This window comes from Lethenteron reissneri, chromosome 33 (assembly GCF_015708825.2).
Source record: "Lethenteron reissneri isolate LAM-NWPU_2019-01 chromosome 33, ASM1570882v1, whole genome shotgun sequence".
Taxonomy (NCBI): domain Eukaryota; kingdom Metazoa; phylum Chordata; class Hyperoartia; order Petromyzontiformes; family Petromyzontidae; genus Lethenteron; species Lethenteron reissneri.
Genome location: NC_083811.1, coordinates 8,174,510 through 8,201,850, shown reverse-complemented (window position 1 = coordinate 8,201,850; position 27,341 = coordinate 8,174,510). Strand labels below are relative to the sequence as shown.

At 42.4% G+C, this 27,341-nt stretch overlaps 1 protein-coding gene across 1 annotated transcript in view; it reads right to left on the bottom strand.

Moving 5' to 3' along the window:
• Positions 1 to 27,341, bottom strand: part of LOC133350273 (mucin-2-like) — a 53,382-nt gene that overhangs the window by 5,090 nt on the left and 20,951 nt on the right. Inside the window, exons 18-42 of the mRNA XM_061564447.1 lie at positions 25,140 to 25,395; positions 24,679 to 24,728; positions 24,440 to 24,540; positions 24,116 to 24,267; positions 23,453 to 23,591; positions 22,778 to 22,888; positions 21,925 to 22,110; positions 21,003 to 21,242; positions 18,332 to 18,488; positions 16,732 to 16,860; positions 16,064 to 16,214; positions 15,767 to 15,810; positions 15,190 to 15,563; positions 14,045 to 14,219; positions 12,985 to 13,226; positions 10,045 to 10,228; positions 9,319 to 9,502; positions 7,466 to 7,644; positions 6,549 to 6,618; positions 5,892 to 6,001; positions 4,978 to 5,009; positions 3,968 to 4,145; positions 3,274 to 3,378; positions 3,032 to 3,072; positions 1,426 to 1,548 (exon numbers count right to left, since the gene is read on the bottom strand). Coding sequence (XP_061420431.1) covers positions 1,426 to 1,548; positions 3,032 to 3,072; positions 3,274 to 3,378; positions 3,968 to 4,145; positions 4,978 to 5,009; positions 5,892 to 6,001; positions 6,549 to 6,618; positions 7,466 to 7,644; positions 9,319 to 9,502; positions 10,045 to 10,228; positions 12,985 to 13,226; positions 14,045 to 14,219; positions 15,190 to 15,563; positions 15,767 to 15,810; positions 16,064 to 16,214; positions 16,732 to 16,860; positions 18,332 to 18,488; positions 21,003 to 21,242; positions 21,925 to 22,110; positions 22,778 to 22,888; positions 23,453 to 23,591; positions 24,116 to 24,267; positions 24,440 to 24,540; positions 24,679 to 24,728; positions 25,140 to 25,395 — 3,713 coding nt within the window. The remainder of the gene's footprint in view (positions 1 to 1,425; positions 1,549 to 3,031; positions 3,073 to 3,273; positions 3,379 to 3,967; positions 4,146 to 4,977; positions 5,010 to 5,891; positions 6,002 to 6,548; positions 6,619 to 7,465; positions 7,645 to 9,318; positions 9,503 to 10,044; positions 10,229 to 12,984; positions 13,227 to 14,044; positions 14,220 to 15,189; positions 15,564 to 15,766; positions 15,811 to 16,063; positions 16,215 to 16,731; positions 16,861 to 18,331; positions 18,489 to 21,002; positions 21,243 to 21,924; positions 22,111 to 22,777; positions 22,889 to 23,452; positions 23,592 to 24,115; positions 24,268 to 24,439; positions 24,541 to 24,678; positions 24,729 to 25,139; positions 25,396 to 27,341) is intronic.

The following is a 27,341-nucleotide window of genomic DNA, read 5'->3' as shown; positions in this document are numbered from 1 at the left end:
TGCTCAGATGAGCAATAAATCATCTTGGTAAATGATATTGGCATGGCTGTCGACTTGACGAGGCTGTCTATGTGGGTTATGAAATCCCATTGTGATGCAACCCAACGAAATAGGTCTTATCTTTTGGCCTCCACATGATACAGATCTCTAATGTCCAATTGATATTTTATACCCTTTGGTTTTTTCGGTAAAGTCACGTAGGTAAAAAAAATAAAAATAAATTAAATCACGAAGTTTCGGGCGCAACCGCTTAAGTGCAACACACTTAAGTGGTTGTGCTTTCGCTAAGTTGTCCCCACCTGAAGAAGGACGCTTGTGTTGCGCCCAAAACGTCGTGATTTAATTTAAATAAAAATTATTTACCTACGTGACTTTACCGAAAAAAACAAAGAGTATGAATAATTGCAGTCACGAAAACTTCAAATCTAGAATTGATATATATTTCTTTTTATATAAGTTAACGCATTCATTTTAATGGTTTAAGTTTTTTGTTTGCTATTCAATATGTGTGGACACTGAAAACAGCTCACCTATTAAAGAAACATGTCAATATAACAACATTACTCGGTTCCCAGTGTTTTCATGATAAAGTTTGGCCTCCAACTATGAGTCGGTCAATATTTCTAACCTCTCTCTCCACTTTACAGAACAGTCATTACCGGATGGATTGTTCTACTTATATATTTTTTTATAGATTTATGTTTTAAGCCAGCAACATCAACTTGTTTTGTGTTTTTTCCCCATCTCCGTGGATGATGCCTTTAAATGAGTTTCCAGCTGTTAAGTCCTTATTCTGTCAAAATAAATTGTCTGATCTCAGCCAATACCACAGTGGGGAGGAAGGCACTACCACTTTCTGCTGACTGGACGGAGAGAACCACTTTGACCCATCTTGAAACAAAATATTTGAGAGACATATTCTTAGGTTTAACAACTCTGGCACCCCCCCCCCCCCCTCTCAGCCAGTCTACATAACAAAGGCTCAGTCCTGTGTTATGTAGACTAGCCGTAGTCTCAAGCCGCACTAACTTTACCATCATAATAAAAAAGGGGGCCTGTCCTGGCTCATCCCCCCCCTCAACCAGTATAGATACGGGGTAGTATCTCTTGGAATTTCTCATTTACTTGATACAGCAAGCAGTGCTGTGAGGGTCCCACCTGAAGACGGAAGCTTATGTTGCCTCCGAAACGTCGTGATTTTTATTTAATTTTTATTTTATTTTACTTTTATTCATTTTTATTTTTAACCTACGTGACTTTACCGAAAAAAACCTAAGAATATGAATCCTTGCAGTCACGAAAGCTTCAAATCTAGAATTTGAGAGACAGTTTTAGCATGTGGTCCCCACAGACGTTGTTCTTTACTTGTGGGAGTGAAATAAACCCCGCAGAGAAGTTGCCCGTGAGACTTGCAGAGGTCCTTACCAGCGCACACTGCGTGTTGCAGGGCACGGGCGTGCACTCCGGAATGTGAAATTTGGTGACGTCCTTCCCGTGTCCACAAACGCACGTCTCGCACTTATCGGCAGACGGCATGCTCTCCCCAACCTGCGCAAACAGGGCAACGCGCGCCAATGGGCAGACCTTTCATTTCAGTAATGAAAGACAAAAGGTAAAAGGTGGCAGACCTGCAATGCATTGCTATAGAGAGCCGCTTTAGAGGGTATTTTAGTCTACTCTTCCATGCTGACCAGATGTTTTGGAAGACGGGGGAGTACCCACGCTTTACCCCACCACATTTGACCTATCGATTGACCATGGTGCAGTTACACTGCTGAGTGAACAGAAATGGGGAGAAAATTAGCTAACGTGCCCATTGTTGAAACTGCCACGATGGGAGATCAAACCGAGGACCTGTGGATTGCAAGTCCAATGTGCCAACCATTGCACGCGGCACCATCTCCCCTGTAGTATTCTTTCAGCATTGCTATTTAATGTGTCACAAAGTGGTACAGCTTCTCGTCCAAATGCTTATCCAAGGGGGGGGGGGGGATGTGGCTGCTGCTGCTGCAATGATAAAGACATTATATTCAATTCTAAAACACAATTCTATGCCAGAGGTAAAGCCAGGTGTCTCATTCCGCTTCACGTGAGATGTGTGATATGGTATTATTTGGACGCAATAGAAAAGGTTTGCGGTCATTTTAAAGTAATTTTTTGTTTGTTAAAAGTAATGTCATGTGAAGTATTGGATGGGCAAGGGGCACTCAGTATCTTATAACACCAAGGACTATAAACAATTGTACCACTGGATGGACTGAGGCCAAAGGCAAGAATTAAGAGGAAATGACCTACGACCAGAAATACCTCAGTGTTTCTAAATCTCCTCCAACCAGAATATGTATTGAGATTCAGTAAGTAAATAAAGGTCATTATTACATGGTGTCTAACGAGACGTCATACATTATTGGATATTTATCGACGGCAGTTTGATCTTTGTTTGATAACACGATGCAAACGCTTAGTTGAGAGAACATTGTATCCTATGAGCTTAATTTGTCAACGACCATATATTTGCCAAGTCGTTGTTGATTCAGGTCGTATCATATTTCAGAGAGTGTCAGGCTTTCTTGACCTAAAGCTTTCGTGACTGCAGGAATTCCTATTCTTTGGATCTTTCGGTAAAGTCACATAGGTAGGTTGAAAGAAAATAACAAAAAATTACAACACACGCGATCGTCATCAGGAGGAAAAAAAATCGCTTGTGTTGTTATCGAAACGTCGTAGTTTTTTGTTATTTTCTTTCAACCTATCTACGTGACTTTACCGAAAGACCCAAAGAATGTCAGGCTTTCGTTAACATGTTAGGTGTCGCTGTTTTGATTTATTCTCTTGCGTAGATATCTACTCAAGATTTTAGTTTTTTGGCAAATACTTTACCTTTCACATAACTCCAACATTCCAACCACGCATTTCAATCTTCGCAATCTAATTACACGTCTTCAAGACTGGATATAATGCCTCTGTGGGCACCCAGAATTATTACGTCTGGACTGTTAGAGCACTAGGGAAATCCTCGTGTGACACTTACCTCGTAGGTTGATGAGTGAAGCACGCAAACATTTAATTGCACTGCAAGAGAGAAGCAGTCGTCAAAAATTTTACAAAATTATTGTGATAATTCATATATTTAAAAATATAGACACGTATAACATAAAGACACTGATTAGAGACCATGGAAACCATTACACCGCCTACACCCTAATATTGTCAATTTCACCATTGTGCTTAATCCACACTTGGTTGACACTTGTGATAACGCAACCAACTTACCACACTCAGTCAGAGGACAGCAATCTTCCTTATCCATCTTCACCACTGTCTTGTAGCCCACTGGACATACGATGTCTTCAATAATGCAGAGATTACTGTTGCATTCTGGATATGAAAAAATAAATACAATGTTTAGTACTCAATCAATATTTTTTATAGCATTTGTAAAGCATTTAAAAATAAATATGAAATATGCATTGCATTTGACAGTTGTAGTGTTCACACAAATTTTAATGTGTGTACATGTGTGTATTCTATCTATGTATGGGGAGCGGTAGTGTAGGGGTTAGCACGCTGCACTATAAACCCGACCACCCGAGTTTGATTCCCGCTCACGGCGGTAAAGTATGGTCAAACAACCCCCGATGACAGCATAGGAACGAATTCTTTTTAAAAAAAGCATTTGCTGCATACTCTTTGCGTATTTATCAAAATATGGAAATTACATAATTTATGCTATATCTCATTAGTTAAATATAAATTATTTGTTACAATTTAATTTACATGTCTGGCAATTATTGAGAATGACAAATCAACAACAACAACAACAACAGAATCAGTGGCTTCTGAGGAGGCGCAGATCACGGTGTCTCCGGCAAATTCGACGGGACGGAATCTCGGCGGTCAAACTGGGTTCACGCGCCATTTGCCCTGCAGGGCCTGTGACTACACCGTGTTTGCTGGTGTCTCGTACGGCATTGCAGGCGTGTGCAGCAGGCGTCGCTGGGATCCTGCACCTCCGCCAGGTGCATCCCCTGTCCCTTGCACGGCGGTTTGTGCGCCGGCGGGCAGCTGTGGTTGACGCAAACCACAGAGCTGCTGTGCTCGTCGCAAGCGCAGTCCAGGCAGTTGCTGATCCACCTGTCGCCGTACTGTGGTGCACACCGCGTGCGCCCGGCATTGTGTTAGCGTACAGATTCATTGGACGGTATGCGTCTTTGAGACATCTCACCAGCGTGGAAGAGTAGGCCCAAAATATGCTCGAGAGGGGACGTTGAAGGAGTTTTTTTCTTCTTCTACAGCTCCTTAAAATGGAGGCCCTTTCTACAAGCAGTTGGTATCAGCGATCAATTGCAGAGCTGCACATTTACATTCTATCGGTGTCTTGATACGCCTATGCACGTAATAGATTGCATCTTTGTTGAACGAATATGGATGTATGCATGTTTCTTCGTATGCATTTATGCAGCACTTTACGTAAGCTGCCCCTTGAAATTGTATGCATGAAACATATCAATGATGTGTCGAGCTTAATGCATTAAAATGTACAGAGCAATATTGCTGCACAGCTTGAGTTAAAATGACAAAGAATACCTACGGTCAGTTTTTTGTAATTATAAGACTACGTTTCAAAGTAACGTTGCAAATAAAAGGTAAGGCGCTAGTTAAATCATGCTCCAAAAGTTACAAGTAAGTATACTATAGCATTTATTCAAATTACTTATGTCTTCAAGGTCATGTTAAAGTTTACCGCCTGAATGTACAATTTACTCACATCGTGTCATATTTGAAGCATACATTAAACCCTAACGCTTTATTTGGAATGCTGTGTGTGTGCGTCCATATTGCAGATGGATGAAAACCTCAAGGTTTTGTTTTGCATTGCTCATCAATTATCTGTGTTTAGAGATGATCACGTGACCGTGATAAATAAGTAATGTTGTAATCGGTGAGTGCATAGCCGATTGAAGTTGCATTTATTACCTGCTTCGGATATCCATTTGGACCGGTACATCCTATCAAGGATAATCATAGCACAAGAAAATAAAACAAACTTAAGAATGTACACCATCTTTCTCAGTCAAGCACTTAAGGGCCAGATGGCAACCCAATGTGATATTTTCCATTACATTTACAATAGTTCAACGTGATCTGCATATGCATGCTGCATTGGACATTCATTTCTCTATATCATTGGCTTCATAAATATCACACTGCTCATGTGCACTCCATGAAATATGTCTCTATGTAATGACATTTATTTTACGTTTCAGCATGTAAATAGCACACAATTTACACTACAGTTGCTAAGCATTTGGAAGCGCACATTCACCTGTTCCGCTGATACAGTTAGCCTGTTGCGTTTCATCTGTTTCAATGCCATGCTTGCTGTGAACACTCAACATTATTCAGTGAGGAGAGTCCTCCAATTGATAACCCGCATGTATGTTTAATATATCCCAAACGAGCTTCGTTGGAACACTATATAATTCCACCTTTTAAATTTATATATTATTTTTTATTGTTTCTCATCACAGATGGCTACACGACATACTTGATATTTCACTTCTTTCATCCATTTAATCTGCCTACTCTGAACAAAAGCATACTTTGTGGACATTCCATTTTGTGGTTTATCAAGTTTTCCCAGGACACTCCCTCAAATGTGGATAATGTGGGTTTGAAAGATTTGTTGTATATTTTTCCCTATTGTCTAATGAGACAGAGTATCCATTCGGATCTCTCACAGATTAGTAGACTCCTTCATGTGAGAGAACAGCTCACGGTCGTGAACATCACAGAGCTCCCTCTGAGATCCTCTTAAAGTGACCTCTGGTCCGATGCTATACTGTGTTGGCGTGTTTGCTCCTATGGAGTTCTTGGTGTGATATCCTCACCGCAGCTAGCCGTGCAGATGCCCGTCTGGCTGTTGTGGAGTATCGTTCCCTCTGGACAATAGCAGCCCTCGTCCTGCATCCTATTAAGATCCTTAAGCTCCATGTTGTACCTAAGTACACCATGTTATTTTTGTAAAATCACAAACAAAACCGGTAAAAAAAACACATTACTCAAATTGTATTTATGTCTCTAGGTAATCATGTGAGCCAGTAAACAAAGTTTTTTTTATAATAGCACAAATACGATTGCCATACCAATCTGAGATATACAAATATTCCCAATATGTAAGTGTACAATATCTTGTAATAACAATTTTAAATGTCTAATAATTACTATATTACTTACAAAATAAATGAATGCATACTTAAAACAATAATTATCATGTTTAGAAAACTGTCCAGTGTTTAATAATATGTGCACACTTAAACGGGTGCACACTATGAACTTCTTTCGCACCATACGTAGCCAAACATGCTAACCGTACATTGTTTTCTTTTATTATTTTATTATTTCCCTTCTACGTGACTTTACCGAAAGATCCAAGAATATGTACATACTGAGTTTACAAAGTACAAATCATACACCGTGGTGGAAATATTAGGAAGTGAGACATTGTATTAGTGGTAGCGGTAAAGGGATGAAGGATAAAACCTTACCTTGTATCACAAGTGGGTGGAATTGAGGGCCCACAAGCATTGTACACCTTCCCTTTGGGGCACGTGTAGGCTGCAAAGACAAATATCTCTTTAGTGGCCTGACCCATTTCAAATATACAATGTTAGCTCAGAGATATTCTACATTCTATCCTGATGAGAACATGAACTGGGATGAATATTAATTGTAGACACACCCACACACACACAAAGGTCCAATGCTTAGCTTCACCAGGCACGTCTTGAAGGCAGTCAAATTATGGAAGGCCCATACCTCAGTATACACTCATACCTGGGAATCAATAGCAGGTTCTTAGCACAGTGCACTAACAAATGAACCACCGGCCCACATGTTCACACAAACACACACAATACCCTTCCTTGCCAGACAAATATCCACTTCACGGAGGATGGGCTGGAAAGCCAAATACTGAGTGAGTGAACACCACATTCGACACAACAACAACATGTATTTATATTGCACCTTTCAGGACAAAAGCCTTACCAGATACCTCAATATATATGTATTAACTTTAAAACAAATAGAGGAGAAAATCGACAAATAAAACCACATTCTTTGCTGACACATATGTGAGTAAAAGCCTTATGGAATGGATCTGTCTTAAGGCGTGGTTTAAAAATGTACACTGGATTGGCAGGTTTTACTTAGGGTGGAAGATGTTCCAAAGATTAGGAGTTTTGCGTGAAACAGTTCAGCTACTCAAAATGTTGTCGCAGTTGTGTTGTATAATTTTTGGACGCGTTTTCGGGTGAGTGTTAGAGTTATGTGATACCCCACGTAAAAAAACTCCCGTGTGCTGGGAGCTCATAGAACAAAACGTCAGACGTCGTGCCAGACCACGCGCGGTATAACCCGAAAGGGTTCTATCAACAGCACACCACGTAGCATGGATACTGACAGCAGCGGTTGTTGGTGAAATTCCTCCAGTGGATGCAGATGCCACGGTCAAGACACTGGCTGGCGTACGCCTGGATGCTCTGGCATGGAATGTCGTCCTTGCGTGTTGCACACCAGTCGAACTGACATCCCATCATGAACGGTTGTGGGTCAATCACTCGCTTGCATTCCGCAAACACGCTGCAATGTCGGAGAAAGGGCAAGGGGATGAACAGATTACGCGCAGAGTGAAAAAATGTGCGCCTGATACGTCCATCTGCAGGGCAATGCGGCGGAGCCTTCACTGCATGTCAATGTGTATGCTATACTGATATCAATATCTCAAACTCATATCAATAAAGTCAAACTGATATCTGGGCACCATCGAGATCATTGGCAAATGATGCCTCCATAGGCAATGTGTGTGTACAATGTAGGAATTCATTGAACATTATCTGAAAAATGCCTGCATTGCTGCTGTGTGGAGCAGCCTGCATCTTAATAAATAAATAGAAACAGGTCAAGTTACGGCTAAATGTTATCTCATTTAAGCAAACAGTTGTGTTTCTTGTTACCGTAGAAAGTTGGCTACCATTCACTGAATGTGGGTGTTTGTTTGTGTGTTGTTAAGTTTTATTACATTCCAATGATTGCTGTAGATTGATGATGTGTTACATAACCCTGCAAAACGATTTCCTTGGCAATGGATAACCAGATGCAAGCCAATGTCATTTCATCAAAAAGTATGCTTAAGAATAAGAGACACAATATGTTTCATGGAAACATATTGAAATATATGTATGGGTAAAATTATGCGTCGATGCATCACTTACTATCTTACTACTATGTACCCTATAGTAAACCGCTGTAATCTCCACTCCTTCAATTAAGGAAAATCAAAACCACACACACTATATTATGAAACCCTCTCGTGGCTAGCTGGCCTCGACATTGGCATTTCGCTCCTGAGCATATTGCCATTCGCGAGAATAGAATATAAACTTACTATCGATTTTTGAGGTCATAAGTCGCACATCAGTGAGAGGTGGTGCTACCGAGAGCACCGCTTCTCACTGTAGCGCCCAAAAAGAATGGATTCTTGAATCAAATGGAAACCCAGAATACTGATAATTATTAAAATTTCCAGTTTTGCAGGAGGGGAGAATATCATAATACCCCTACATTTAATTCCACCCTTGGACATCAACTTTCCACCTCTTCCTTCTCTTGTATGTATATTGAACTTCTTTTTGCACCGTATGTAGCCAACCGTGCCAATCCGAGGTGCTTTCCCCTTGGTCTCCTTCCTCTGTCTGAAACTCAGATAACTATCTTGGTATTTATATAAATACATAAACATATGGACTGAGTATGCACCAGTCTAAGTGACCATATATGACTATCTTGATTTTAATCTTTCGTGACTGCAGGAATCCATACTCTTTGGTTCTTTCGGTTAAGTCACGTAGGTATAAACAAAAATAAATCACGAAGTTTCGGGCGCAACACAAGCGTCCATCATCAGGTGGGAAAGCAGTGGTCTGCTGCTGAGGCAGACTGTTGTAACCCTTGAGCTACACCCATTTCAAACCTTTTAAAACAGTCTGCCTCAACAGCAGACCATGCTTTCCCACCTGATGATGGACGCCTGTGTTGCGCCCGAAACGTCGTGATTTATTTTATTTTATACCTACGTGACTTTACCGAAAGAACCAAAGAGATATATATATATATGACTATGCCACGTCGGACTTTTCTGCCCTTTCCTTTTGAGCGGTTCTCCTCCCTAACATGCATCTGATGCGTGCGGCATTCCTCAAGCCCTTCTACCTCGCATTCCCCACTACACGTCGCAGCGCACACTCGCGCACTCACTCGCTGCCGATGAGATTGCAGAGTGGGTGAGGAGGGCAGGTAACGTCCGGTGGAGGTGAAGAGCTCGGCTTTGTCTTGCAGGGAGGATATTGCACTTTCCAATCCTGTGCCATATTTATGCAAGACGCGTCGACGACTCCGTTGCGCATTCTGCAATCGTCCTGCCTGTTGTTGGTGCATGTTCCTGTGTCGAATAAAATGAAATACAATATGTTATTGGATATTTTTCACATTCCCTTAGTTTACGCATTCAAGTGTACAATCATTTATTGTTTGAGCTAGCATGAAAAAGTACACGTGGACAGATAAACGAATAATAATGTACAGCCCTTTGTCAATCGACTGCTGGATGATGGCCTACCCACATCTGTTGGTCATGGGGATTGTTTGACCATACTTCACCACACTGGTCAGTGCAGGCAAGGTGAGAGTAGAGGGATTGGCAGGTAAGACGGGTTCAACTATCACATGCCACTAATGTTTTCCTTGGCCAGAAACGTGTCCCAAGTCACGTGTTTCAAAGCACAGTGCGCTAACCATTCCACTCCTCAAAATTATCGTATTGTACATTTTGTAATGACTCAAAATGTTGCATGAAGAAAAAATGATGTATTTCATATTTCATTACACATTATGACTAATTAGAATGAACACATTTGAAAAATATATTTAAAATCTACTTAATATTCACTGAATTACAACAATAACAACAACAAAAACACCTACCACACTGCCCCTGGGTGTTGTTGAAGAAGATCTTGTATGGGAGTGTGATAGAAAATCGCAAGTACTCAAACGTGATGACAGCTTCGATTTCTGGGATATCTACCCGAGTCGATATGCCAGAGCTTGTCACAGTCATTCCATTTTCAGAGTACACAGGAGTGACACCAACTCCGTTAAATGTCACCTGCAAAAAAAAGATATGATGAAATATTTCAACGACAGTTTACTTACTCTATGTAAAATGAAGAACAGCTATTAACACGCATCAAGAAGATTTGCTGGTGATCGCATTACATTGGTGAACTAGGTATGCATGTTCTTACTACATATAGGCTAATAGACAGGATGTTTTAATATGTTTAGTCCAATGACCTACGAACACGAGTTTGCAATTGATCTGCATTTGCAGCAAAACATATTTTCCACATATGTATATAAAAATAAAAATCTAGCCTGATTTTTAAAATAACATTTATAGATATAAAAAAATAACACTGCATTTTTACTTTTGTGAGAAGGTAGCAGTTCTGTGATTGGCTGACCATGACCATGTAAACTGATCCTCAACACCGCATAAATATGGCTACTTTTATGCAAATCTGATCTAAGTTCCTTACGTGGCACGTTAGGAATGGACTACTCTTTTAACAAGTCCTTATGTGCTGTGCAATACATCAATGCACGTGTGTACACCAGCATGTGATGACTGAGTTGGGCCTGTGGGTGGCTGGCAGGGTTATCGATTAACCAGACTTATACATCAGTCACGTGGTTAATGGCGACTCGGTGAAGATTGCTGTGTGTGACACACGTGCTGTTGCATTTTACAGATTTACCACAATAGATGTGTTTGCCCTCGATTTGGAGCATCTGCCCAAGTCCTTCATTTCGAGTGTGCAATACTTATCAGGTTATCTTTCGTCAAGGTTGTCAAAATACTCCAACGTTATAGTTTTTACATGTATAGATATTGATTTGTGTTGTATTTTAATGCATAGATGTCCTTTGTAAATTAGGTCTTTGTCACATGTTTTTGCAAGAGCTTCAGAGACAAGTCCACATCCCACTTCACATCATTTTTAGGAATGGATAGCCACCACTGCACCCCACTGTTTAGTGCAGATTTCCGGATATATTTCTTCTTTCTGATCACCAAGTTGAATTCATGCGACTGATGAAAAATGTTAATTTAAAGCGGCTATATTTCGTGTATAAATAATTGTGTGTCTTATTGAAAATTCACTATTTTGCTGTATTTCGCTTTCACGAACACAACAGAATATCTACGCACACACAATTGCGTCCAGACGTCCCGCGATTGTGCGTGTGGTTTTGCACTTTTTATAGATTCGTGTTTGCATATTTTGAAGACAAAGCAAAGGATTCAGCGTACATGTCATAACATCACATTTCTGGGTGTGATCTACTGCTGTGAGGATAATAAGATTGTGGCTTCATTGAATGAGAACATATCATTGCAGCACTTCCTTTTCATGTTGTGTTGCAAGAGTACATTTTTGAAGATTTCGTGAAGAGATTAAATTCAGCTTCTTCCTTCTGTGAGACCCATGAGGCAAAGTAAAATGTACTAAGTTAACATATCGCTCATGTCCGTGCCTTTGGATTGCTAAACCCAATGTTGAGAAACTCCATGAGTAAGCATTGCATAGCCTAAAATATAATTTTATTTTATATATTGGTATAATTCACGCAAAATCATGAACCTCAATGACATTTGAAAATGCAGAACATGCTGATAAGATGAGCCAAACTTCCTTTACAATCTGACAATATGCTTCGTTGCGCAAGTGGCATACATCTTGGTCAGCTAATTACTAACACTGTCATAATTAATAACACTGTCATAATTCAAACAATCACACGTGGTCTGAACAACGCAACTCAGGTTGGGCAATCAGGCGTACTCGTAAATCGATTGCTTATCATCAACAATTTATGAAACAAGTTCCACAATTTCTTACAAATCAATACTTCTGTAAGACTAATATGTAAAATGTCCTTGATAGAATGCACAGTGTTGCTACATGAGACCAGAACCGATGTTTAGAACATCAACGAAAAACTATCTTAAATGCAGCGGAGGAAATGCGCTTCAAGGATGACACAAGGGAAGGACAAGACGTAACATAACAATTAGAATGATTTTTATATGTATAATTACGGCAAGCGTCCAGTGAGAGAATGCTTTAGTTTATGAAGGTTATTTTAAAGTAAATGTTGTCAATGCTACACTCTGCTGTCACAGGTGTGCAGCGTTTGTGGATGTCCGGACACGCACCACGTGTTTATATTTGGCCAAAAGATTCCCACAAAATGTTGGACCTGTGATTTTCTTTTAATAGGGTGACACAAATGCCGATTACACTTGTGATGTAACTTTAAATACATAGTCAAACATGTGCAGGAGGCTCAGTGCTCAGTCAACACCAATCATTTGTGTAGATTTAGCAAAATTATATGACACTAGAACTCTACTTGTCTGTGGCCCTATTGCCCACGACCTCTATAACCCATGGTACCATCCTTGAACCCAGTGTTCTTCATTGCAAGGCCCGCGGGCCAATGGCGGTCCCCCTGGTGGCCTTTAGTGCGGCCCCCGTCAAAACGCAACACGTGACAACACCCCCCATCGTGCTGTCAAACCCCAATGGTTTGAAATGTGTGGTGGCCTTCATACTGATGTCTTATGGGCAAAAGTGGTCCCCCTTTGAAAATTAGTGAATAACACTGCTCTAACCAATAACCACCACAATGTATTGGCTGGCCAGACACCTCCCCAACTTCTAACGTGTGCCCCTGTGCAATAGGAACAACAAAATCACATTCCACCACCCCCACATCCCTCCCTTTAAGGCAACGAGCCGCATCTCAGCAAGGACAGTAACTTAACCGCTGCATTTGTGAAAGTAGGGGGCTCACCGTGGGCTTTTTTCGTTCCACGGTCTCCGTGGTGACATTGGTGCCGTTGTAGGTGATCGTGATGCTCCGAGGACAGGCTGGCCCACCCCCGCTGCAGTCCCTGAAGTTGTTCACGGTGACACGGAAGTCTGGCAGCACGGGAACGATCTGTTCGACCAGCACGTACGTGCAGTCGTCCGTAAAGGTGTAGTACGTGCCGTCGAATGTCGTGTAGTGTGGGTCACCCCACGCTGAGCAGATGCCTGAAGGAGAGCAAGCACGTGGAATTGAGCTCATCCATTTCAGACATTTTAATCAGATCAATTGATAAATATGTGAAGCAGCCACAGGAAGTATTATACTGATACAAAAAAAGCTGCCACGCTGTATGAGAGCTGAAACAATGGGCAAGTTTCTTAAATCTCCGCATTCTGTTCACCAATCAGTTAGAAATGGATATACCACAGTTTAGCGGCTCAACACGTTGCATCGAGTGGGGTAATGTGTAGGTGCTACCACCGATTTAAATTTGTCTAGCCAATGTAAAAAGTAGCCATTTTCTAGAGGGGCTGTTCTTCCAGCAGTGGCATGAGCAAGACATTTCAGAACTGCACCTTTACCAACGTATTTTGCCTATAAGTTCCGTTAATGTTCACATGGTTGTTTCTGTACAGAATTATCAGATGGTTGCAGTACATAAAAGCAATCAAATGCACGTTAAAATACTTATTATTTATTTCTTGCAGCAAATTATATTGAGTGGAAACACATGGAGCAGAGAACAAACTAAAATTCGAGAGATCAGATTGACTCGTCAGAAAAGAAATTTGGCTTGGGCAGAGGATGCATCACTCGATGGGACGCCGTCCAATAGATGAGCTTTGTGACGGAATGGCAGCCAAACGAGTGAACATGCCCAGAAGCACGGCCACCGTGGAGATTCAGTAAGGTGGATTGCGACATTACGAGACTGTCGTGATGGACAGCGATGGCGAGGGGGAAAGCCTTCATCCAGCAGTAGATAGGGCACGGCTTCGTAATGATGATAACATGTACGTTTGTTTCCTGGCTGCAAACTTACATTCACATTCGTAACGGATGCAGCAGCCGTCATCGTCACGGATCTGCTTTGGCTCGTGACCATTCACACATTGCGGCTTAATTTGTCTTGGACATGGGACTGCCACCATCTCAACGTTACTGCCGCCCCTGCACGTTGCGATTGTGCAGGATTCAACTTTCCAAGTCTCCAGATACTGGAAAGCAAGGGGGGTTTTGAAAAGTTATTATACCACATGTTTAGTGCTGAACTTATATACGATAAAAATAAAGCTGTTCGAGTACAATGTATTTCAAATGATAAAATTGTGTTTTGCAACACACAAGGAAGAACATATAATTTTTATGAACACTTTGTAGAATATTCTGCTACATTTACGAACACTATTTTGTGGGGAATATCAGAGCCTTACGATGTATGAACACATTTAACATTTGGAAGTTAAACAATTAACATGTACAGTACATCAGGCTACTTAATAAATCAAAAGCTATTATCGATGTATTTATACAGCATTCATCTAACGCAAACTATCAAGTCCAAAATGCATTCAGTGCCTTCGTGAACATTTTTTGAATTACCTAAATCCAATGCATGAATTCGAGCCAGTCAGATACATGGGCATGGGTTCCCAACCCTACGTATGTACGTATGTTGAAATCCCTTCGCACCATACATAGCCAACCGTGCTAACCCTATGGATGGAAATACCCATGGGTTTTCTGAGCACAGCCTCAAACCCAATTTCGTTGGTAAAGGGCTCCATCCCTTCACTATGATGCTCTGGGACTCGTTAGTGCTGCCCTGGCTGCCCCGCATGCCCTGCCTGTACCTGGGGCTCGTTGTTGTTGCTGGGCCTCAATTGCTTGGTCCTGGACTGTGCTGCATTGTCTCCCTCCCGTGTTTCCCTGCCCTGACCGCCCCCCCAACCCTTCCTTCTCTCCTGCCTTCTACCCTCACCTTTGTAAAGCGTCTGAAGTTACGGTTGCAATTAAATGCAATATATATTTAAATTAATGCTATCTTTGTTGACAAACTGTTAACCTGTTATAATTAAACACCGCAATTCAATATTAACAACAACAGCACTATTGAATGATAACAAAAACAAACAAAAAACGTCAATAATGTGTGTGTGTTTTTTTTAACACACTTTTTGGTTTTACCTTTCGGGGGGGATTTAAGTATATGCAATCAGATGGGGGCGTTGATGGTGAAGTGGTTGTTATCACAGGTTTCACGGTAGTGGTGGTTGTTGGTTGAGGGGTGGTAAATGTTGTAGTAGGGCTACTGCTTGTTGTGGTGAGACTGCTGGTTGTTATTACAGGGGTCGTGGTTGTTACTGTGGTGGTGGTGGTGGTGATTGGGGATGACGTGGTGGTGATTGGGGATGACGTGGTGGTGATTGGGGATGACGGGCAGGTGGCATAGTGATACAGAATCTCTGCTTCGTCTTCACAGATGGCGGTGCTACAGCCATCTCCCAGGTCAATATGTGCCCCGACTGCATACTTGATTCCGTTGTGCGTGCAAAAGCAGACTGCAACAAAAGAAAAAGAGTGATCTTTCAGGAAGCTGTTAACAAGGCATCATTTCAAGAAAAGTGTGAGGTCTCTTGAAACGTACTTCATTATATTTTACATTGTGCATTTTTAAAGATTAGATAATGGTGAGTGTATCTTAACCACTACAAGATGTTATAATGTTGAGTGAATAATGTTCGAAAAAAATACTGCTGCTTACCTGATCGATTGTAATGGCAAGAGATTCCAGATTCAGAGCACGTGCTAAATACACACAAAAGCACATATTAGAAATCGCATCATAGAGGTACGGTACAACAATGGATCTTTCGGCTGCCCACCACATCGCCGTGCAGCACTATGACAACCTGTTTGTACATCGCGGTCACCCATCAGAGCACCATCGAGGCTGAACTATGCGTAAGCTTCTGAGATCTTGTCAGATGGGGGGTATGCGAGGTGATTTGGTCATAGGCAGTCCTTAACAGTACTTCAAAACAGTCACCACGAGTCTCACCAAGTGTAACACTTATGCTCGCTGGGCACTGGTTGGTCCAATTGGTATCGTTGGCCTCTGTTGTCGAAGCAGCCGCAGGAGTCCCAGCTCACGCACAGCATGTTGTCCTCGTCAAAGTAAGGCTTGGACTCCGTGCATCTCGGGTAGCATCCTGGAGCACAATCGCACGGAGACACACGAACGTTCCCACCACACGTGCCACAGATATTTCACGATGGTTTACGGCGCATCCATGCAGCGTTGAGCAAACGCAAATCAATTGTTACACGGTGACAATGAGAATACTAAATTATCAGACGGACGAGAATGTGTGCAGGTCGGAAAGTAATGAGGAGCAATACACCACGAAGGTAATTTCTAGATAGAAAAAGGGGGAATTGTCACCATATGATAAAAGGACGACTGATATAATTGTCATAGTCATGCGTTTAACTGTCTATAAAGGAACTTTTGTGTGCATTACAATCATCCATTGCATTGTAGCTGAAATCGGTTTCACAAATCAGAAAATCACTTGCCTGTGAAGTCGCTCGTCAACGCATTTGTGGTTGTCTACGTGAATTTTGGTAAAATACCAACATGCAAAACAAATCACAGTTAAAGGCTTGCAGAGTGGTTGCCTTCGGGAAGACGCGGAGTTGGGTACAGGGCGGAGAGAGAGGGCTCACCCTCGAATCGTAGCACTCCCTCGCGACATTCCGCGTGCGGATCCCGGCAGGTCTTGGGGCAGCTTTGGCCACAAGGGCGGTAGTGCCATGTGCAGTCGTCCGGAGCGTCGTAATACTCGCAAAATAGGGCTGTGGAGACCGGATGAAAGATAAAAACCAAATAAAAACTAAAATCTGTTGCATTTTGCATTATATTAAAACTGTTTAACATTCCATTTTATATATTAATGTTACGTGAATTGAATACCCACGTGAAAATGTTATTTTATACATGTTGAAATAATATATGTTCTTGAGCCAGTAGTTGAATAAATGATGAACATATAGTACTCATCTCAGGAATTTTAGACAAGCATTTATATCCCTCTCGGGAAATCAAATTCAAGTTCATCATTTTATTAAAATGGGATTGAGCAACCGTGACTCTGTGCTTATTTTACAACGTTGTCCTGGCTACATCTTTGACCTTTGGTGCTGAATACACAATAATGTACGATACAAAAAACATATTGTCGAATTAAAATTCTCTTGAACGCATTTGCATAATGGATTACTGTATTTAAACAAGGTTAGTATAATAGCATTCCCGAAATTAAAATCTGCCAGAATTACGTTACGGTCAGTTTCTGCGGGAGCTGCAAATACCATGCAATGAGGCACAAGCGGAGCCATGCAATTGCTTGCTCAGGCCCACTGCTGCCTCCACTTGAAAGCGGTAGAAGTACCCACATTTTACCCCACCACACGCAACCTGCCAGTCGACTAACTGCGCTATACCCATTCATACTGCCGGGTGGACAAAGTCAGGGGGGAAGTGGGAGGGGGGTATTTAAGAAACCTCAACATTAAATATCGTGGAATTATAAATGAAGGTGTGGGCTTTTGATTTAAAGCTTTTCGTGACCGCAGGGATTCATATTCTTGGTTGCTTGTGTTGTAGTCGAAACGTCGTGAGAATTGAATTTTTTATATTTTTATAATTTTATTGTTTCCCTTCTACGTGACTTTACCGAAAGAACCAAGAATGTGAAGGTGTGAGCGTTAAGAGAGACTTGGAAGATGTTGCTAAAGCTGCAGCATTGCGTGTTTGTGTTTCTTGTCGGCTTTCATAGGTGCTCGCTAACAGCACTTGCCCCCAGAAGTCGATAAAGGCTACACGGGGAGCTTTGTCTTGATTGTCATTGCGTACGGCACAGGTCGCGGTGTGCCTCCACGGCAGTCAACAAAGACACACACCACCACACACACCACACACACTCCACCACCACACACACACACCACACACACTATACACACGCAGGCTGCCCCTTGAGTGACACCTGCCAAGCCTGTGCATCCCACTGGGATTTGCACACAGCGTTGGTGTACGGTGATTTTTTTCTGCAATATTTTGCTGTCTTTTCTTGGATTTTCTGTTTGCACTTAGTCACATATTCACTTTAAGATGTCTTTAGTTCATGTTCTTTGTTTGTTGCAGTTGCACCCGATTCAAGAGCCGAATGGCTCACAGGGCTATACCTAATAAATGAACTTGAACTGTGTGCGTACGTGCGTGCGGGCATGCGTGCGTGTGCGCGCGTCTCGACTGTCGTTTACTCACGGCACAGGTCGGGCGTGCGCCACTTGATGCACTGGCCGGCCTCATTGCAGGCCTTGGCGTAGACGGCCACGGCGTTGCAGAGGCACTCGCAGTCGCCGCCCGTGTCACAGCCGCAAGCGTCGTGCACGCAAGCCTCGTGGAAGGGCAGCACGTCAACCTGCAACCACGCACACGAATGGAAATCACTTCTCTATACTCGGCAGGCAATGAATCAGTAACCACCCAGGCAAAATGTTGCATTTTCAGGTTGCGATTTTTTTTCAGACTGAATTAAATAGTGACGCATTTTACCCTCTCTTTTGTTTAAAAAAATAATAATTTCATTTTGTACGGTTCAGTGTGCTCCATTAGCCTAAACGCATTTTTTTCTGATTTAGAATCTTTATTAATACTGGAGGAATCCGATGAGCTATTGAGCTTTTTTTCACAGATGTCCAGTCGAGGTGGGTTATTAGCACATTCTTGTGCATACGATTCACACGAATCGTAATGAATGCATTCTCGCCTCCAGAATTCTAAGTTGTTAATCAAAGTGCATTGCGACGTGTCTATTCCACACCACTGGTGTTTAATGTTGATTAGCATTGACTTGATGTTCCCGAGAACGATAGACTGCGAACGTAAAGGGGCAATTGCCTTCTGCAAGGCACACAAAGGAATTCATGCGTTGAAATCAATTAGAGCTTCATGCTTTGATGATTCAACCGAATTGGGTACAATTTTGCGAGGTTCAAATCATACAGACGAGAAGCAGGGTGCAAAATATTTGTTCATTTAAATTAATGCTGCTTTTCTACTTGAAGACAAACCTTGGAACATTTAAACGGAAATGCTAAAAATATCACGTCTCATTTATTGTTCATTCCCGTAACACATTTGCATTACAATTCTTTACAATTGTCTGTTTGAATACGTAATGAATTACGATGGCAATGTTTCCTAGTTACTGTCAGTAGGTGTGTAACTGTTGAGCAGTGATGAGTGCACTGCAAGATGAACCTGGCAACGAGATTGATTCCCAACCATGGCTAACGTCAGTGGCAAGTGATGTCTGAATTGACTTTGGTACCACTACGTTCACCAATTCGTCTTGACCAGTGTGGTTAAGCATGGTGAAACAATCTCCCATGACTGACACGGCACGAGGAGGCGTTAATCCAGCAGTGGATTGACAAAGGGCTGCAAATTGTAATTGTGTTACTGTGGTAGCTAACATTTATGTTAAACATTAATGGTAAAACATAATCTAGCACGGGTTATTTATTTATTTATTCATTAAATCTTATCATTATTTAGGCACATAATGAAGGTACCTGAATGAAGAATATGTATTCACTAGAATTTTGCCCGTCCAAGGACGGGTGTATTGCAGTAAATCTGAAACTTTCAAGTGAAAAGCAGACCGCAAGGTGATATCCATTGAATCAATGCGTGTGCAGTTTGTAAGGGCACGGTGACACAGACTTATTTCATTTAAAGGTTATAATCCCTTGTTCATCATGACGTCCTTTTTACTTTGATGTCTCAATAGCGGAGATCGCGTGATGACGTGAGGGTTCTGCCTTTGTAGTGAGGGTTGTGAGTTGACGCTGAGGAGGGGGGAGGAGGCGCCTCGCCCCCCCCATGTGGAGTGATGTCAGACGCTAGTTATTATGAATGGCAGGGGGAAGTCACCTTATAATGATTATTAATGAGGGGCGCTGTTCGATGTGGAGTTATGTCACCTGCTCATGATTATTAATGAGGGGGGAGGGTGCTCCATGTGGAGGGACGTCAGCTGCTCATGATTATTAATGAGGGGGGGGAGGTCCATGTGGAGGACGTAACCTATAAATATAAGTAAATATTTATTTATTAATACATAAATATATATATTGTCAGGAATTAAAATAGGAAGAAATACCAGTAATAATCGTGATGACTTAAAGCTTTCGTGACTGCAGGAATTCAAATTCTTTGGGTCTTTCGGTAAAGTCACGTAAATAGGTTCAAATAAAATAACAACGACGTTTCGATCGCATCAGGAAGAAAAAAGAGAGGAAAGCTGCTGAGGCAGACTGTTGTAAAGGTTTGAAATGGGTCTAGCCCAAGGGTCATAAACGAAGTGGGCGGGGCTATTGATGTTAATGTGAGAAATTAGCACGTTAATGTAAGATCGGAGGACGACCTCCAGGACATTCCTGGGTGATTAAAGTAGGTATAATAATGAGTGTAACCATACATTTCTCATCGTGTCTATTTTCATGAAAATATAATGTGCTAAGTAAGTTTCTACATCAATTCGTCGTTCTATCATGGTGGCTATCAGCAAATCATCGAAGGATAAAGATGTGCGTATATATTGGATGTTTAAATGCTTCAGTAGCTGAATGCGCCTGCATTTGATCTCAATTCAACAATTCCAATGCCCCTAGCGTAGTCTATCCGAGGGGACGCACTTTTACAACGGTCTCTCTGCGGCTACGAGTTGTTCGCATCACCGGCCAGAAAATGGGCATTAGTCTTGTCAGTCAGGGGCCGATGTTACGAGATGTTTTTTTCCCAGTTCACCAATGTAATGAAAGTAATATAATGAATTCCTGCATTATGGGAGCGCCTACGGAGACCCCTACAATCTACCAAGTGAGTGACACTTGGTAAAATCATAAGAAAACAAGAAATGGGTACTTGCCAATGCGTGGCATGATGCGAAGGTGTCGCTCTTGAGGATCCCACAGCGTTGCTGTGCCCAGGGCAGGCGGTGAGACATGAGTGCGCAGGGGCTGCTGGTTTCCTTGGCATCGGCACACAGCCCGCTTAGCTTCCAGCTGTTGCCGAACTCCAGCGGGTCCTCCACCACCATGTGGGTGCGCGTCGTGAGGTCGTTTGCTGCCCGGCCATCGTAGTTGCCGCACAGCCCACACACCGTTCCCTGGGGGGTGGCGAGTGGCCCACACAAAGGCAGATCTGACATCACTCTTGGCATAGGGGGCCCCTTACCGTGAGCTAGCTGGATTATTTGTGGCTGGGCATGTGAATGTCATCATCTGCTTTGCATACGCGTGTGCAGGGTTGTGTTTTAATAGAAATGTGCTTGCTAACAGAACTTGCCCCAGTCGTGTAGAAAAGCTACAGGGGTGGTATCTGCCTTTGTCTCATAGCAAGTACCTTATACCAATAATTCGACGAAGTGAAGAAAATGTACACGCAAGACTGCAAATTAATATCCACTCTGTTAATATATCCCAACTAATAACAGATTGTAAGATACACTTAAAGAAAAGGGTACATGTGCACGTTACAAAAACAGAGATGGATCAATTCTAGATTTGAAGTTTTTCGTGACTGCAAGGATTCATACTCTTTGGTTTTTTCGGTAAAGTCACGTAGGTAAAAAATAAAAATAAATTAAATCACGACGTTTCGGGCGCACCGCTTAAGCGGTGTGCTATCGCTAAGTTGTACCCACCTGAAGAAGGACGCTTGTGTTGCGCCCGAAACGTCGTGATTTTATTTATTTAAATGTTTTACCTACGTGACTTTACCGAAAAAACCAAAGAGTGGAGATGGATCATGCTGTGTTCATTCAGTGTTGAAAACGAATCTCAAGTTACCTTGTACTCTGGGCCCAAGCTGACATATACGCCTGTGTTCTTGTCCCATGTCAGAGTGATGCGATTGCTCGTCTCAACAACAAGGTACAGACCCCTGTGCTTAATCTGGAATGGATTTATTGTTTCTGGACCAGAGCCCAGGAAGTCAATGGAGTAGCTCTTCTGGAAAAGCTTGATTACCCAGTTCTGAAAGAAGGAAAATTGAGCACGATTAATTTACACGTACAAACCGACATTGTCATTTATTTGCAGTTATATAATTCAATTTCCTTCCATAAAAAAACACTTTATTTGAGGATGTGCATATATATTTTTGCATCGTTCAAAGCAGATATAGCATTTAGTCGTATAATGGATGCAATGCCAATTATGAAAGGAGCATAACTTTAATTATTGTACCTACAGAAAATGTTAAACAAAATGCTGCTAAGTCTTATGTGGTGTAATTTTACATGTTATATTGTATTCCAAAATTTGGCAACATATCATGTAAATCGGACACAATTGTGCTGTCAACAATTGACCTTCGATATTTTTAGCGATGGATAAGTGAAATGGTTAATTGCAACTATTGGTCATTTTGCAGAGAAAATGTATGTTTTACTGTTGTGAAATCACACGTTTATAATAGCTCTGTAAATTCCAACGGCTGTACACGTAATTGGATATCTTCCAGCCTTTTATTCAGCACATTTTGTTGTAGGTTCGAGTCTACCGTGGTGCAATGCCTCGTTGTTTTGCAAGAAAGAACAAAAGCACGAGGTAAGATTTGACACGGGGACCTTCTCCCTGCAGAGAAAATCCAGCATTTGATCAAATAATTCTTGAGCTATAATTAGACAAAGGTACTCACTCCGACTTGCACATTTATTGAGCGGGAACAGGTCGTGCCAGTGGTACCGCAGGGCACATTTTCTGTCGTGATGTTGAATGTCCCTTCGTGGTTAGGATTTTGGCAGTTGTCCTGCGAAAAATATAAACACAAACACACTGCCTTTAAAAGTCACTCCATTGCATGCCTCTGAAATATTGCTTCGACACGAAGTTAATAATAAAGAACAAGCTGAGTAGGCATGCACAGATGCATCGATTAAAACATATTCTTAGTTTATGATACATGCACCAAATCATGCTTCTCAGATTAGGTGTTTGATTTACATATATTATATATTATTGGTTCACATGATCCGTGCAGCCAATATGGGTATGTATGTTGAACTTCTTTCACACCTGTACATAGCCACCCGTGCTTATCGGACGTGATGCATTCACAACAAAATTTATGTGAAAACTAAGTTTCTTGAACGGTATCATGACACACTGAATTGTGACAATTCATCGAATCAAGATGTGATTTCAATTGTTCCATGCTGCATTTTCAGGACGTGGTTAAAGGTAATGGTGCGGCCATAACATTTGCTTGCTCACACACCACGACTGGTAGCAGGGCCGCCACTGGAGGGAGAGGAACGTGTATGTTGTTTTGTAAATTCTGTTGGTGCTTCGGAAAATCCAAACTGCTCCATACCTGGGCAATGACGTACGTACAGCTTCCCTCAAACAAAAAGCGCTGTCCATCAAAGGTCCGATAATGTCCTTGGCCATAGAGAGAGCATGTGCTCAAACAAGTATTGTTGGTGCACTCCCAATTCCTGTTCACGCACGTGCTGAAAAAATATATGAAAGAGAATAAAAATTACGTATAGATGCATTTAAAAAAAATTGCCAACATTACTCCTCTAGAGTAGTACACCTGCCAGGAAAGAGAGGATTCACACAGCTCTGCAAAATGTACATCTGGGGCAAAGAAACTACTTTGGCAGAGCTGCAAAAATTAGGTGACCTCACAGTCATATTTTTTAAATGATCATTGTAATGCGTATGTCATGTTCTTTTGAAGACAATTGCCTGTCATTTTTTAAATATAAAATATGGCTTGTTTATGTAATAAATTTGTGGATAAACACGCGAGACTGAATGCACCAATCACCATCCCAGCGTGGATGTCTGCAGACACGATGGTATTTATGAGCATTCTTTCTCTTATCAAGAAAGGTGCACAAATTAGTTCGATCTGAATTACAGTCCTAATTCGTTGAAATAGTATGCCCAAGTACAAAGCCACTTCACAATTACAAATGTACGTCCAATATCATGGAACTGTCCCTTTGCGCATCGTTCCAGGATTTACCAGGTGTTGCAGTCAACCTCAATGCTCTCTCCTGGTGCCGTTTTCTGACCATTGTGCTCACAGGGACAAGCCTCAGGTTGAATACAGGTCCCATCGTCTGAGTACACCAGCCCTTCGGGGCACACGCAGCCCGAGTTGCACTCTGGGTTGTACTGTTGAGAACATCACGGGACAGAGCCAATGCAGCAGTAACAGATGTATCACGGGCAGGAGAAAAAGTCGTTCTGATCCAATTCTTTAAAAGCTGCAAAGTGAGACGCTGGATGCAACGTAAGTAAATAAAAAAAAACTGCGACCAGGGGCAGTGTCTGGTGAAGTACTCACACACTCCTGCAGTGAACACGTCTGATGGCACGGGAAACTATTGGCGTTGGCGGTGGATTGGTTGCAGTTAAAGTAAACCATTGGATGTGGGCACGGCTGCGCTGTGGGCAGAAAATGATGCACACAGAGATAAGGAAAATGCCGTTCATCACAGGCATTGTTCATTGCAATTTCGTTGCACGTGATGCCCCGGCGAGGTGATGAACTGCGTGCTCGTGTGCGGTAGCTGTGAACCGTACGTGTTGGGCCCTGTGGGTTCGCGCACAGCATGGTCCCAGCGCGGCATTCACTGTGAATGAAGAACAAACGAACATTGAAGCATGGACATTGCATTGAAGCAATTTGCGTGCGTGACACATTCAATATGACAGCAATGTAATTCTATCATATAAAATAAAAAGCAGTTTAAAGTGGCATTTTAACAATGTATCAAACTGATCAGTATAAACTCATCCAGCACGTGTATATTCAGTCCTTTATCTATGCTATACGTCATTGAGATGTCTTATTTATTAAAGCGTAACAGGCCTGGTGGCGAATTGCAGTTACATGGGCAAACAAATTATTACCGCATATATACGTAGGGCTTAATTTCAGACAAAGTTACCATGTGTTTACGGCGCAGCGGCGTGAAAATGCCACACCACCACCTCCGCCGCCGTTCACTCGGTCCGGCGTCACCGCCGTTGCATCCACTCACCAGATGTACTTGCCCTGCTGAACGCTGTTCCCCAGAGGCAGGACATTTCCTCTGTAGTAGCACGGGCACTCCTCGGGGGCCATGCAGAAGCCACCGCCACTGTCGTAGGTTCCTTTGGGGCAGGTGCAGCCGTCCACAGCCACCCTGTTCGAGAAGCACTGCGAGCCCGTCTCCTGCAGGACTCGGCAGGTGTTCACGCAGGGCAGAGCGTTGTAGCTGTACACCTGGCTTCCAGGGCAGTTCTCCGTGTACTTTGCTGCACAGCACACGAGTGGCACAAAGGTGATTTTGTTGTTCTTGTTGTGCTTGTTGTAGTAATTAAAGTCTTCCAAATATTGGTTTAGAGCTTCAAAAGCACTTTTTGGACAAACTGATAGTGGCAATTGTTTCATTGGCACAGGGTGAGAAGGTTTTAAAGCCACCGAGCATTTCTCGAGAGGAATTCATGTGGCTAGAATGTCAACGAAAACAAATAATTTGATGTAGCTCTTTTTTAGAAGCGACCTGGCCACAAACGATAGCCCACTGAAGTAGCCTATCACGCGGAAACGTGTCGCAGCTAAATACTCTAAACGCATTTTTCTAAATGTGGAGAGATAAACCGGAGGACCCAGATAAAAATCCACGCGATCATGGGGAGAACATGCAAACTCCAAATATATAGGCATCAGGGTCGGGATCGAACTCACAAACCTCCTGCATACCCAGTGTGGTAGTTAACATCTCGTCACCGCTGCACCCCATAATTACGCAAGCATATACGTGCACAGCCCTTTTGTCATTCCACTGCTGGATGAGGGCCTCCCCTGCCGTACGGGTCTTGAGTGTCTTTGACAATGCTGGTTATCGCAGGTTGGTGAAGGCGGGGAGCAGAGTCGAGGGAGCACAGAAGCGCAGTAAAACAATGGATTTTTGTTGCACTCTGCTGCCCGCAATATAGAATAGCCCCACAGCCTATGACAACCAGGCGTACATGGTGGCCACAGCCATTCATACACTCTTCATGCTCAAAGCCTGCTTAGTTTCTGAGCTCTTGACGAGATTGGATTCATTCCAGGTCATTTGTTCACAGAGAGTTATACAAATATGGTACTGTTATAAAGTCGTGAATGTTTGTTTTTTATAATCCATCCATTCAATGTACCATCACCAATTACAACTAAGAGGTGACTGAGGATACAAAGTTAGAAAGTCGAAAATGTGTTTGGCTTTGGGGCGCTGCCTTGGGGAGATGCTATCTCCCTAGCCTTGTATGCAGGAGCCCGTGGGTTCAATTCCAGACCCTGATGCCTGTATATTTGGAGTTTGCGTGTTCTCTCTCTCCGAATGGATTTTTCTCTGGGTCCTCTGGGTTTCTCGTCCACATTTCGAAATACGCATTTCGATTATTTGGCTGATACTATAAATTTCCACTTGACAAGTCACTTGGATGAGCTAGCATGCGTGGCCAGGTCGCCTCTGAAAAAGAGCTCATATCTCAGTGGGCTTTACCTGCTAAATAGAATAGTTTACCTTTTTAATATTTGGCCAATATATATTGTGCTTTATATAATAATATACATATGGATGCCACATATATAGAGTATAATTCGATCAATACATTGACAACCCTGGTGAAGTCGTACTTTCAGGTACTTTCAGGATCTGCAGTTCTGCTTCACCACCTCAGAGTTCACCACCTCATGGCAATGCCTGAATGTAGGTATAATGGCGGGATGTACCATTTCTCCATTGGCATTCATAATGGCAATGGAGGTTATCATCAGATCCTCAAAATGGGTTGCTGGTGGACAGCGAGTCGACTCTGGTTTTCGCCTCCCTCCACTCAGAGCCTACATGGACGACATTACAACATTGACCACCACTGTCCCATGCACCAGGAGACTGCTCAGAAAACTCGAGGAGAACATCAGCTGGGCCCGTATGAAGATTAAACCATCCAAGTCACGCAGCATCTCGATTGTGAAGGGAGTACTCTGTGACCTGAAATTCTTCATCGGAGATGACCAAATCCCTACAGTGTCTGAGCAGCCGGTAAAAAGCCTTGGAAGGTGGTATGATGCAAGCCTGAAGGACAAAGACCAGGTGCAACAGCTGCGCAAAGACATCAGTAGTAGCCTACAGTCCATCGACAACACCCAGCTACCTGGAAAGTTAAAGGCCTGGTGTCTGCAGTTTGGTCTCCTACCCCGGGTGTTGTGG